The 13,572-nt window shown below is 51.6% G+C and overlaps 1 protein-coding gene across 3 annotated transcripts; it reads right to left on the minus strand.

Moving 5' to 3' along the window:
- Positions 1-726: 726 nt before the first annotated feature.
- ZNF865 (zinc finger protein 865) lies at positions 727-12,708 on the minus strand. Of its 3 annotated transcripts, XM_080941579.1 has the most exons (3): positions 12,598-12,708; positions 1,335-4,939; positions 727-1,156 (listed from the first exon to the last, which is right to left on the minus strand). In XM_080941579.1, the coding sequence occupies exon 2, from the start codon at positions 4,910-4,912 to the stop codon at positions 1,724-1,726; it is 3,189 nt and encodes a 1,062-aa protein (XP_080797705.1). In that variant the 5' UTR covers positions 4,913-4,939; positions 12,598-12,708; the 3' UTR covers positions 727-1,156; positions 1,335-1,723. The 3 variants fall into 3 exon arrangements, with proteins under 3 accessions (XP_080797705.1, XP_080797706.1, XP_080797704.1); XM_080941580.1 differs by lacking the exon at positions 12,598-12,708 and having other exon boundaries at positions 2,639-6,348; XM_080941578.1 differs by lacking the exon at positions 12,598-12,708 and having other exon boundaries at positions 1,335-6,348.
- Positions 12,709-13,572: the final 864 nt, after the last annotated feature.

The raw sequence follows: 13,572 nt of genomic DNA on the forward strand, positions 1-13,572 counted from the left end.
TGATGTCCGGGTTTCAAGTTCCAGCACCACAAAAGCCAGGCATAACGGCCCATGCCAGTGTTCCTGGCACTTTGTATGTGGAAATAGGACCAGAAGTTCTTAGTCTCAGGGAAGAGGCATAAGAGGTCCCAACCGTCTCTGAGGAGCTATAGGCAGTTAATGGTTGTCTGGTGAGGGGGACCATCGTACTCAGTGGAACAGCTACTGGTTAACTGCCCCTGCTCAGGTAAATAAGCCTTCCAACCCATGTTTATACATGCAGCCCTGTCTAAACACAATGGGTCACCAAGAAAATAAAAGACACAAAAGACAGGCTTGTTGGCAAGAAAGAGTTAAGCAGGAAAGGGAAAGGGATAAGAACATAGTGGAGGCTGTGTGGATATAACCAGTGTGTGTGTGTGTGTGTGTGTGTGTGTGTGTGTGTGACATACATATACAGATATGTGTCAAATTGAAAATGAAAATAACAAAATTGGGGGCTGAAGAAGTGGCTCAGCAGTTAAGAGCACTGACTGGTCTTCCAGAGGATTGGGGTTTCATTCCCAACACCCACATGGTAGCTCACAACCACCTGTGGCTGTTGATCCAGAGGACCCAATGCCCTCTTCTGGGCACAAACACACACGCAGGCAATATACCCATACACCTTTAATAAAAAAAAATCTAGATTAAAAAAGTTCAAGATTAGCCAGCCATGGTCGTGCACACCTTTAATCTCAGCACCAGAGGGGCAGAGGCAGGTGGATTTCTGTAAATTCCAGGTCAGTCTGGTCTACAGCTTTCCAGGAGAGCCAAGGGTTACATAGAGAGACCATGTCTCAAAGGGGAAAATCAAGCCTATCTTTACCTACAAAGCAAGTCCATAGCCAGCCTAGACTACATGAGACCGTCTCCAGTAAGTCTGCAGACTGTTAAGTTCCTCAGGTAGGCTCTCCCACCTACTGGAGTATGTCATGTCCAATCAATTCATCAGTTTCCCTAGTGCCCAGGTCAGGGCTTGGCAGACAGGAGGCTTCCGGTCAAGGTGGCTGAGCATCATGGAGGGGAGTCTCGGGACCTCAGATCAGTTCCTGAGAGTGCGACTTCCCTGTTTCACTCCTCTCCACTTGCCCAATTCATAGGCTAATGCCCAGGACATGGCAAATCCTCACTCAACCTAGGTGAAAAGAGAGCGATGTGAGGTGCTGTGTCCAGCCAGTCAGTGGAATCCCCTAGGAACAGCAAGGACAGACCCCAGCGGCCCTGTTGATACCATTTATTGTTCTCTGCTCTGTACAAGCCGCGTCTGTCCCCTCCCCACCCCCACCCCCATCCAAGAGCACCCAGACCCCCACCTGTGCCCTCCCAACTCTGTTCATAGTCCAGAGTCCAGCCAGATCCCAGAGGAAGTGGATGGGGTGAGTAGTTCAAACCTATCTCCACCACAGAGTCCACTGGAGCCAGAATGCTGCTGGGTGGCAGATGAGGTTTACAAAAAAGGATCAACTGGACAGAGGATCAAGTCCAGTGTCTGACAGATGAAGAAGGAAGGGCCAGAATGGTCTGGGATCGGAGCAATTTAATCTTCAGTTTGTAGGGCATGGGACTGGAAGGAAGTTAAACCACCTGGGATTCTTTAGAATGGGTGACAGTAAGGAGGGGTGGGGAGAGTCTGACCAGCAGCCCCAGAAGGGTGGAGTCCAGAGGAAATATCTGATCGGAGTGGCACATTGAAACGCACTGGTCAAGGATCTTTTCCGGCCAAGGCGCTTCCCCCTGTTCCAGGCATCCCAAGACCCTCAGCCTTGTGCATCAGGCGGTGTTTCTTCAAACCATATGTGTTGGCGAAGCCCTCACCGCAGGAGGAGCAGCGGAAGGGCCTGCCACCCTGATGGGCAGCCAGGTGTTTCCGGAAGTAGCCAGGATCCTTGAAGGCCTTGAGACAGGCGGGACAGCGCAGCTCGGGCCGCGGGGGCTCGTGGGCACGCTGATGGCGCAACACGGAGCTCAAGTAGAAGAAGCCCTTGCCGCAGTGCTCACAGCGGTAGGCACGCTCGCCCAGGTGCAGCCGCTGATGCTCCAGCAGGTTGGAGCGGTAGCGGAAGGTCTTGCCGCAGGCGCCGCAGCGCTGAGGCCGAGCCACAGCGTGTAGCCGCCGGTGCTCCGCTAGGCTAGAAGACTGCGCGAAGTGCTTGGCACACACGCCGCACTTGAAGGCGCGCTCTCCCGTGTGCACCACGCGGTGCTGCCGCAGGTACCAGGAGCGCAGGAAGCCTCTACCGCACACGCCGCACCGGTAGGGCCGCTGCTCTGTGTGACAGCGCTGGTGGCGCATCAGTAGGGCCGCCTCCCAGAAGCGCTTCCCACACACTGGGCAGCGGAAACCCCGTTTCTGCCGGTGGCTTCGGCGGTGCAGGAGAAGATCGTACGCGCCCGCAAAGCTCTGGCCACAGAGGCCACAACCCAGGGTCCGGCGCACCAGGTGCACATACTTATGAGTCACCAGGCCCAGGAAATGCTTGAAGCTTTGACCGCATGTGGCACAGCTGAAGCGCTCAGCGCCTGAACTGGTCCCGCCACCCGATCCGGCCACCGTCGCCCCACCCGCATCCTCGCTGCCCCCAGATACCCCAGACAGCGCTGCCACAGCCGTCCCCACCTCTCCAGCCAGCCCGTTGTCCAGCACGCTGGTTGCATCGGTGCCGCCGCCGCTGCTGCTGCTGCCGCCGCCATCAGAGGACTGGGGGCCACTGGATGCTGGCGCGAGAAGGCGCTCTGGAGCAGCCTGGTGAACCAGCTTGTGCCACATGAGGTTCTCGATGAAACCGAACGTCTTGCCGCAGGCGTCACAGCCGTACGGCTTCTCTGACATGTGAGCTTCCTTGTGACTCATGACGTGGAAGAGATCCGGAAAGTGCTCCCCGCAGTCTGAGCAGGCGTAACTCAGGTCGGCCGGCCCACCTGAAGTGCCTGCAGCTCCGGGTCCACAGGCCCCAGTGGTCCCCTGTCCGGGGGCGAGGCCTGTGGCTCCAGCCAGGGCGCAGGGCAATTGGAGCCGATGCACCTGGCGATGGCGTGTGAGGCTCTGCGGGTAGCCGAAGACCTTGCCGCACAGCTCACACTTGTAGGGCCGCTCTCGGGTGTGCACCACGTGGTGCTTGCTCAGATGGAAGGACTCACGGAAACGCTTCCCGCACACCGGGCACTGGTGGGGTTTCTCGCCGGTGTGGATGCGCTCGTGTCGCTTCAGGGTCTCGCGGCGCCCAAACGCACGCCCACAGATACCGCAGCAGAACGTCTTGCCGGGACCCCCTGCGCCGGGGCCACCAGCACCCCCATTCCCCGCACCTCCGAGCAGCAGCGGATGTGCGCTGAGAAGTGGGACCGGCACCGCGCCATACACCACAGCTGCTGCGGCCGCCGTGGCTTTCTCATCCGTAGTGGATGGGTCCGCAGGCAGGAGGTAAGGGCCTGGGGGAAAGGGGGGAGGTGGCTGTGGGACCGAGGCCGCCCCATCCTTGGCAGGCTCGGTGGCCACTGGTGGCGCGTGGGCAGCCTTGTGTCGCAGCAAGCTCTGCGGCGCTGAGTATGTTTTCCCACACAGGTCGCAGGGGTACACTGGCCTCGGGGTCCCAGCCGCTGCATGGGCCGCCTGGTGCTTGAGGAGGTAGGAGGCATCGCGGAAGACCTTGCCACAGATGCCACAGGGCAGGCGCAGCAGGTCGGCCGAGTGCGTTTTCACATGACGTTTGAGGCTCTCCCTCCGGTTGAAGCTTTTGCTGCACACGGTGCAAGAGAAGGGTTTCTCACCCGTGTGGATGATCTGGTGCTGGTGGAGGTGGCTAGGCTTCTTGAAGACCTTCCAGCACAGGGAGCAGGCAAATGGGCCATCCCCGCCAGTAGTGGCAGAGGGAGGCATGGCCACTCCGGGTGTGGCAGCAGGGGTGGCGTTCCCATCAGTGGAGGTGGTGGCAGGTGTTGCAGGGGTGGCTGAGGGGCCAGAGGACACTGTGGCAGAGTCAGAGCTGGCTGTGGCACTGGCTGTGGGTACTGGGAGGCCCAGTGAAGGAAGTGCGGGCCCAGACTGTGGCGTACCGCCAGTTGGTGTTGGTGGCACATCCTTGTGGCAGCGTCGGTGGCGGATGAGACTGGAGACATGGTTGTAGGTGCGGCCACAGATGCCGCACTCATATGGTCGCTCCCCGGAGTGCACTAGCATATGCTGGACCAGATGTGAGGACTGTTTGAAGGACTTCTGGCAAACACCACAGGGAAAGCGCCGTTCCATCAGGTACTTCAACCTTCGGAAATAGCCCTTGTCGTCCTTGGTTGGGTCACAGGCTGCCCCTACTGTGGGCCCAGGTGGGGTCTGCGAGGGTGTGGGAAGTGGCCCTGGGGTCCCAGTGGGAGTGCCCAGTCCTGATGCTATTCCAGGCCCAGGTGTGGGCCCACCTCGTTTCAGGTTCCCGAACAGGTGCTGGTGTCCAGAGAGGTCGACTATTCCCCATTGTGGAGCAGGGAAGGCAGCATCAAAGAGTGGAGGGGGCGGCGCTCCGAAGGTGGGTGGCAATGGCGGATCCATCTTCTTGGCTTGGGAAGAGGATGAGGAAGACGAAGATGAGGAAGATGAGGATGAAGATGATGATGAGGATGAGGAAGGAGCCTCCGCCTTAGGTTTGAAACTGGACTGGGGTGGGTAGTCATATTGGGGCGGAGGAGGCTGGGGTGGGGGCTGGGGCGGGGGCCCCGGGGTACAGGGCAGGGCTGCCACTGCCTTGGCGTGTTCCCCGTATAGCTCCATGGGCTCAAAGCGCTGGTGGTTGAGAAATTCCAGGAAGTCAAATGGGTAACTCTGGAAGTGGACCCCGTCCTCGCCCCCGATGCCGCTGCTCCCGCCACCCCCGGCACCGCTGCCTGCCTGGTTTGCCTCCATCTCTGGTCGGTGGAGAGAAGGGAGACCCTGTGAAGAAGAGGATGGGGACTGAGCAAAGAGAGCCCGTGAGTAGCAAGCAAATGGAACTAGATCCATGTTCCTGCACCAACAGCATTCTTAGCTCGCCTGTCATTCCACCCATATATCTGCTTTCCTCTAGCCTGTGTGGACTCAGGGTCATTGCTAGTCTCCTCCCATCCTTACCTCCATCTTTTTTTTTTTTTTTTTTTTTTTTTTGGATCTTCACACAGCTCCCTATTCATCCTCAGACTGTCTTTGTGCACCTGCTTTCTCTTCCAAGACTAATTCCCCGAGGACCTGGGAGTGAAATGGTGCTCAAACTCTCTCTAAATTGATTTCCTCCACTACTCTCCATACCTTCCTCTGGTCTCAGTCCTCTGGTTTGGCCATGATAAAACAAGGATAAGAACAGCTCCCGTCTGAGCGCTTCAAACCTAAGCCTCCACCCCCAACCTCCTTTTATTCTTTTCTAGATTTTGGCTTTGTTTTGTTTTTAGACTGTGTTTCTCTGTGTAGCCCTGGCTGTCCTAGAATTCACTCTGTAGACCAAGCTGGCCTTGAATTCAGAGATCCACTTGCCTCTGCCCCCAAATACTGGGATTCAAGGGGTGTGCCACCATCAACCGTAGTATGTGTATACACTTTCTAATTGTGTGACCATGGGTAAATGACTGAACCTCTGTGCCTCACAACCATTGTAACTGAGGGCAATCCCAGCACTCACGAGGCTGAGATTGCTGCAGGTTTGAGGTAACCTTGTGGCAGCAGGGACAGGGGGGACAAGGGCTAGGAAGAGCAGGATGTATCAAGCACGGGGCTGTTGTGAAGATTCAGCACTTTAACATTAACACACAGAAGGCTCCAGGCACACTGTAAACACCTATGGTAATATATGGTAATGCCTTCTATTAATTGTTAGTATCCATTACAGCATCAGAGATAGGAAAGCCAAGAAAACTGGGTTGGAGCTCAATACTGTGGGAAGAGGGAACATTCTTTGAATGCAAAGTAGAAAGGGAAATCTACTTGTCTAGGACAAGCTGGTAAGAGCAAGAGTCTTTGCATTCCTAGAAGACAGCTCAAAGCCATGGGATACACACGCAGGCCTGGCAGACCTGGGTTCTGATTTGATCTCTGGGTATTTGAGGAGAGAGAAATGTATGTGCTATTAATGATGATGTCACATACCTGGGTCAACCTGAATTCCTCTTTGGATAAAGAGGGCTTCTCTAAACACCTCCCGGCAGAAAGGCACTTTCTCGCACCACCTTTACAGTGCGTTTTCCACCTCTGCTGTCTGCCTGTTCTTCCCTCTGCACTGAAAGCTAACTCCTGGAGTTCCTTTCTTTGTTCTTAGACCCAGGAGTACCACTGAGTTTATGAAGAGTCAGCGGAAGAAAGATTCCACTTTTTTGCCCACCATTCCTTTGCCCCTGCAGTCCTGGAAAGCTAAGGAGCCATGGAGGAGAGGAAGTCTCCTCCATGCCCACCACAGCCCAGGACGTTTCATTCAGTCTGCCTGGATGGTTCTCTGCACCCACAGGTGAAAACTGTTTCCACCCTGCCTCTACTCAGAATTAGACATTTTCAGTATCCAGTTCTGAGTGTTCTTGGCCAAGATTCAACACCCCATGCCCTTCACACCCATTTCATCTAATCTCCAGAAGAGCCAAAGGTGTGGTACCAAGGAGACTGCATACAGAAGCTGAGTGAGACTCAGTGCCCAGGAAAAGATGGTGTGTAAGGATGCAGGCCATGCTGTGGAAGAGGCTTTGCTTCTACTAGAACCTTTCCAGTGTTTCCTACAGACTGTCCACCTCTCACCCCATCAGATCCCCATTAGGACTCTTACAGCCATTTATTCTTTCCCCTGTACTGATGAGAACACTGAAGCTCAGAGAAATCTAGTAAATTCCTTAAAGTCCCCAAAGCAAGCCTGTAGGAGAGCAATTGGTTTGATAGCCAGGAGAGAATTCCAACCCGTAAGGAAGCTATACCCCCAGAACTACAGAAACAGGAGTCTTCATTAAAGGTGCTCTCTGGGCATCTGGATGAGGGATCTAGTGGGAGGTGCAGGGTTCCTATTCAATAGTCTGCCAGACACGGTGATGCACATATATGATCTCACCATCTGGGAACATGAGGCGGGTTCCAGGCTAGCCTCATCTACATAGTGATAGCCTCATCTACATAGTGAGTTTGAGGCCAGCTTGGCACACATGAGACTATAGCTCATAAAACAACCAATTCTGTGGATTCCTTGTCTGCCCTAGGACCTTGTTCTCCGGAAGTCATACCTCCCCAAGTCCCATTCAGATTTCCGTCCTGTCAGTGTGCCTATGATCCAGGTATTCCCACCACAATCAGTCCCAGCAACATTCTTCTGTCGTGTGTTTACTAAGGCAGGAAGGACTGTTCTTCTGTTTGCCATTATGCTCCAACACCTACCACAGTGCATATGTGGACACATCGTGGGTACTTAACTGATATGTGTTACACGTTGAGATTAAGCAACATCTAACTTGCTCCCTCTCCTCTGGGAGATCCATGAAGAGACCACAAGGGACATTAGAGAATGTTTTGCATGAATGAAAATGAAAGCACAGCAGGGTGTGGCGGCATAGGCTTGTAAATCCCGCATTTAGGAGAGAAACTGTAGGAAGGCCAGGAGTTCAAGACTAGCCTCAGCTACTCAGCCAAGTTCAAGACTAGCCTGGGCTATAGAGGACTCAGTCTCAAAAATAAAGAAAGAAAGAAGGAAAATGAAAACACAACATACCAACACAGGAGAAACACAGCTAAAGCAGTGCTCAAAGGGAAATTTATTGCTGTAGATATCTATAGTGATAAATATTTACCACATAATAAATGAGGAGCTAGACAGCTCAGTAGATAAGCATTTGTTCAGTAAGGCTGGCAGGTTGAGTTCAATGCCCTGAATGCACATTTAAAGTGGGCAGGAGTATAGTGAGTGCACATCTGAAATCCCAACACTCCCATAGCACCACGGCAGACAGATAGGAGAAATGCTTAAATGCTATGAGCCAGGTGTCCACCTTAGCAAGCAGGAAGGTAAGAACTGACTACCAAAAGTTGTCCTCTGACTTCCACATACCTGTACCAGCAAACATTCATCCATGCTCACACACAACATCACATGGATGAACTGTCTACATCCTCCCTGGAGAGGGAGAGATTTAACAGAATGGAGTTTATATGTCTCCCAGAAAAGGAATTCTATGGTCAACAGTATTCTGCAAGTAGTAGGACTTGCCACAAGGAAGGTATACACTAATGAGAAACAGAACTTAATAGGTTCATAATAATGCCCACTGGGTAATGTAACATTTCCTCCTTTCAGTGGAATGAAGCTTTTTAAAAAAATTATTCTATGTATATGAGTGCACTGTAGCTGTCTTCAGACTCACCAGAAGAGGGCATTGGATCCCATTACAGATGGCTGTGAGCCACCATGTGGTTGCTGGGAATTGAACTCAGGGCCTCTGGAAGAGCAGTCAGTTCTCTTAACTGCTGAGCCATCTCTCCAGCCTGACTGAAGTCTTTTAAAATGTTATTACTGTGGATATGATGTGTGTTGAGTGAGGGTGCATGTGAGGTCAGAGGACAACTCTGGAGTTGGTTCTCTCCTTCTACCTTTGTGTTCCAGGGACTGAACTCGGGCCAGCAGTCTTGCATGGCAAGCACTTTATCTACTGAACCATCTTGACAGCCCTATACCCAGGTCTTAAATTGCTCCTTTAAAAACCATTATATGTGTGTTCTCCCTGCATCCCTGTCTGCGAACTGCCTGCAAGCCTGGGTGGAAGTCAGAAGAGGGTGTCGGATTCCTGGAATTTGAGTTACAGGTGGTTACCTTGTGGATGGATGCTGGGTCCTCTGCAAGAGTCACAAGTGCTCCTAATTTCCAACTAATCTCTCTCCAGCTACAAATGTCTATTTTCTGAAGTGGCATATGTCAGGGAAGGGTTTATGAAATTATAATGGAGATTTCCCTACCACACACACCAGAGTTCCACATAAACAAGTTTTAACAGGACTGAGGAAATGGTCCAGTGGATGGTACATTTGCCATACAAACCAGAGGAACTGAGTTTGGATTCCCCAGAACCTATGTTAGGTGGGCATAGCCACTCTCTGCAATCCAGCACTTAAGAAGGCACTAGCCCAACCTGTGTACTTAAGATTCAGTGAGAGCCCTTGTTTTATAAAGTGGAGCGGGATCAGGAAAGACACTTGTGGGCAGCCTCTGGCCCCTAGACAAGCATGCACACGTGTACATGCCGTGTACAGGGGAAAAAAGAGTTTTACAGGCCACATCTATATTTTGACTCTCCCAAGTCCCCCTCCCAACAACATGAAAGGACGGGCAGAATTGCTGATTCAGAAAGACTGACTTCAGCAGGGCAGAGGCAGCACAGGCCTTTAATCCACAGGCTTGGGGGGTAGAGGCAGGCAGATCTTTGTGAATTCAAGGCCAACCTGGCCTAAAGAGCAAATTTCAGGACAGAGATACACAGAGAAAACTACCTCAAAATAACAACAAAACAAAGCCACTGAGGAAGAGACTGGAGGTCATTGAGATAAATGGTATTTAAGGCAAATGGTGGGATTCCAGACTCCACACAAGTGATCTGTTGCCTTTCAGTATTTCACTTTCCAAAGCACTGTGGCTGGAGACAAGAGCTGTCTCATCCCCTCCCATTCACATCTCTCAGTTTGGCTCAAGTCCAGGACCAGCCACTGGCATTCACTAAATTCTAAAGAGTATGGTACTTGGTGCTTGAAATAGTGTGTTCCATTCAAAATTCCCAACACTGTCAGAGTGTAGCTACCCTACTTAGCTATACCAAAGCATGACGCTCCTGCTGAAAGCCTAGTGGTCCCATCTTGCAAAGTAAAACCCGAAGTCCTTCCAATGACCTACACAGGCCCCCGCAAGCTTGCAGCTGTTCCTCCAATGTGCTGGCTCCATTTCTGTTCCATGGCCTGCGTTTCAGGACTATAGCTTTTGCTGGAAAAATTAACACCCTCATAATCTCCTCCCCTCATCTCCTTCCTGTCTCTGATTGTTGTCTTCTCAGTGGGACTCTGAGCATCCACTGCCACCTGCCACCCAGACCTATACTCCCTAGCTAGTTTCCCATGAGATTGTGTCATCAAATAAACCATGTTTTTACTGGTCTCCTTCTCTGATGCCACAATGTTTTTCCCTTCTCACATGTATACATACATGTGTGCATGTGCATGCAGACTCGAGGTTGACATTAGGGATGATCCTCACTCTGTCTTCCTTCATATTCACTGATCAGGGTCTCTCAATCAAACTCAGAGCTCATAAATATGACTAGTCTCATTAGCCAGATTGTTCTGGGGATCCTATTTCTGCCCTCAGAGAATGGAATGACAGGTGGACCTCCTAACTGGCTGGCATTCTGATGGGTTCTGGGAATCTAAACTCAGATCCCCAGAAAGCTTTCATAACTAATGCTTTTAACCACTAAGCCATTTCTACAGCCCCAGTAACAAGAACTTCATGGTTTGTTCCCAACTGTCCTCAGGACCTAGGATAGTACCAAACTTGCTAATCACTACCTTTTTATTTTCCTTTTTCAAAATACAAATTACATTTATTTATTGTGTGTGTGCCCATGTAGAGGTGAGAGGACAACATACAGGCGTTAGTTCTCTCCTTCTACCATATGGGTTTTGGAGACTAAACTCAGGTCATCAGGCTTGGGACCAAGAGCATTTACCTGTGCAGCCATCTCACTGGCTGCATGACAAACATTCCTGAGTAAGTGAAGGAATGAGGCTGGGCAAACAGGCTGAGTCTAGTAATGTCCACAGCTCATATTCTTCTTCCCTCAACCTGCAAGGTGAGGAAGCTGTCAGAGTAGCCCCCATGGTGGACCACAGCAGTCTAGGACCAGACTTTCTGCTCTGTGGTTTACCTGAGGAACAAGATGGCATGAGATAACCCACACATGGCATGTGTAATATTACACCCCTCTCTCTCCTCACGTATTTTGATTTTGTGTGTGGTGTATGATTGCATGTAAGGGTGTGGAAGCCAGAGACCAGTGTTGTGTGGCCTCAACTGTGTTCTCTTTCCTTCTCTGAGACAGTCTTTCATTGAATCTGGAGCTAGCCAGTGAGCCTCAAGAATCCTTCTGATTCTATCTCCCCAGTGCTGGAATTACAGGCATGCCCAGCTTTTTTTTTTTTTTTTTCTTCTTTCCCTCCCTTTAATGTAAGTGCGGGAATCCAAATTTAGGACCACACTTTACTGACTGAACTATGTCCCCTACCCCCTTGATTTCTGATGTCTACCTCTGACTACTCTGTGAATTTCTGCCCATTTTATTCTCTGTATAAAGTAGATGTTCATTAAACAGGTGTTGAAAGTGTTCATGAGTGAACAAGGAACAAGTGGATGCAGGAAGAATCTCATGAGCTTGGTAGAGCTACAAAAAGCCAGGCAATTTATCCCAAGGCTCTTTTGGATCAAGCCTTCTTCAATTCTGCTCCAAACTCACGGCTACTCTCTACACATCACTGTTACCTCTGGACCGCTGCACCAGCTGTTCCCAGATCTTTGAAAGGCACGATTAAATCCTGTGTTTCAGCATTCACCTCATAGTTCACCAGACTTTCAAAAACCCACAGAGCAGCACTGTTTCTGATCTGCCTGTCAACTAGGCTGCAAAGCCCTGTAAAATGAGGACTCGTTGCATCTCTCTCCCCTTTGAAACTGCATGGCCTGGCATAGAATGGCGGTGTTCATTCAGCGACGAATAAAACCTATGGGAAAAGATGTAAGCAGAGACAGGGTCTTTCCTAGGAAGTCTGGGACAGTGTTAAGAGACTTGGCTAAAGACGGGGACAAGAGCTACTGATGCTCCATGAAGGAACATTCTTTGCTCACTTGCATTGTCTTGGGATTGCAGAGGCCAGGATGAGGGGAAGGAGAGTGGGCCAGGAGTGTTTCACCAGAACCTGATGCTATCCAGGCAGATGTTTCTCCCTAAACGGGGAAAGGACCTGGTATTAAAGAACTCTGGAGGGAGCTGTTCCATTGGGGTGTGAATTTGAAGGTCTTTTGGGGGATTTGCAGAAAGGGGTTCTTGAAAACCACTTTTAGCATAGGCCAGAATAGAAAATATTTTTGCACCCACAAAGAAGGCATTAGGGAGTGGGTTGTGTGTGGTCAGACGTAGTAGGGGGCAACTCTTGTCATGAAGTACTAATACAACACCCCTAGAGGCAATCTCTACAGTACACAGTAACAGAAGGGTCATGAGCAGTTACCCTGTAAGCACAGCAAAGCTGGTGGCATGGGGAGGATCTCGTGGAGGAAGCTGATGAGGCGGTAGGGGAAGGGTTCGTGGGGGGCCCTGTCATTTGAGAGGTTCGTTACTAATGAGAACCCGTTGGTAGCTATCCCACGGTGTCATGGGGCATCCACTGGTAAGATATCTGGAGCGATCTTGTAGGGGACTAGTGGTTGGGGATCCCCTGTCTCGGGCCCGGCAGTGAAGCACTGACATTTGGGGGGGTTGCGTCCTGGGTACTGCGGCAGGGCAGGGCGAGGTCCCCCGCCCCCGAGGAACCCGGGTCCCCGGGCCGCACACCCAGTCACTCACCGGCGCTGGGGTCTCCGCCGGGAGGAGGCTGAGAAGGCGGAGGAGGTGCCGCGGCTCCGGGGAGACCCGAGGGCCCAACCGGAAGTGCCGCCCCTTCCCCCCAACTCCCCACCAGCCCTGCGCCTCCTGCCCGGAAGCGGAAGTCGCGCTCGTTCCCCCGAAGCGCCGGCGTGGAGGATGGTGGCGGGGAAACGGGGAAGGGAAATTACGCCGGCACAAGACACGGGAGGGGGGGGACAGCCGAGGCTGCTTCCGGTGGGCAACGGAGCCTAGTGCGCATGCGCCCACTGCGCCCGCTTCTTCTTAGGGCACCGCCCACAGGCTCCAGGCTTCCGGTAGGATACACTCTAGACTGGGGTTGCTCGCTTAAGCCTCGCCCCCTAGGCTGGAGCCACGCCCATCTCTAAAACGTCCTGTTATAGGAGGGTCGGATTCCTTTTGCTGCACCTCCAATTAGTTCTATTCCTCCTTCGCTCCAATTCCTACTTTTGGAACTCCACCCTCTCAGCCAGGCCACACCTACCAACCACGCCCCTTCTTACACAAAAAGCTTTGTACCGCTTGTTGCATTTAAGGGATATCGCTTTTTTTTAACTTTTTGATTTTTTAAAGACGTGGCCTCACACTTGAATTCCTGTGTAGCCCATAACGACCTCAAATTTGAAGAAATACTCCTATCAGAGCCTTCTGAAATTCTGGGATGATTCTTTAATAACTTGTATGCAGTTTTGCCTTGCACCTAGAAAACATTCCTTTAAAGTTAGTTACCAACCATTGGCATCAATTAGCACGATGCTCTTTAACCCTTAGCCCAGACTTACTGAATATAAAGCTTTGGGATGGATCTTAAGGATCCATCCGAATCGAAACACTTCATGCACTCTTAAATGAGAACCACACTTTGACACACTTTACACGTAGCCGTTCACAGCTCTATAAACCTATCTTAACACAGCCCCATTACACTACAGACAG

Source organism: Micromys minutus, assembly GCF_963924665.1.
Source record: "Micromys minutus genome assembly, chromosome: 30".
NCBI classification, from domain to species: Eukaryota; Metazoa; Chordata; class Mammalia; order Rodentia; family Muridae; genus Micromys; species Micromys minutus.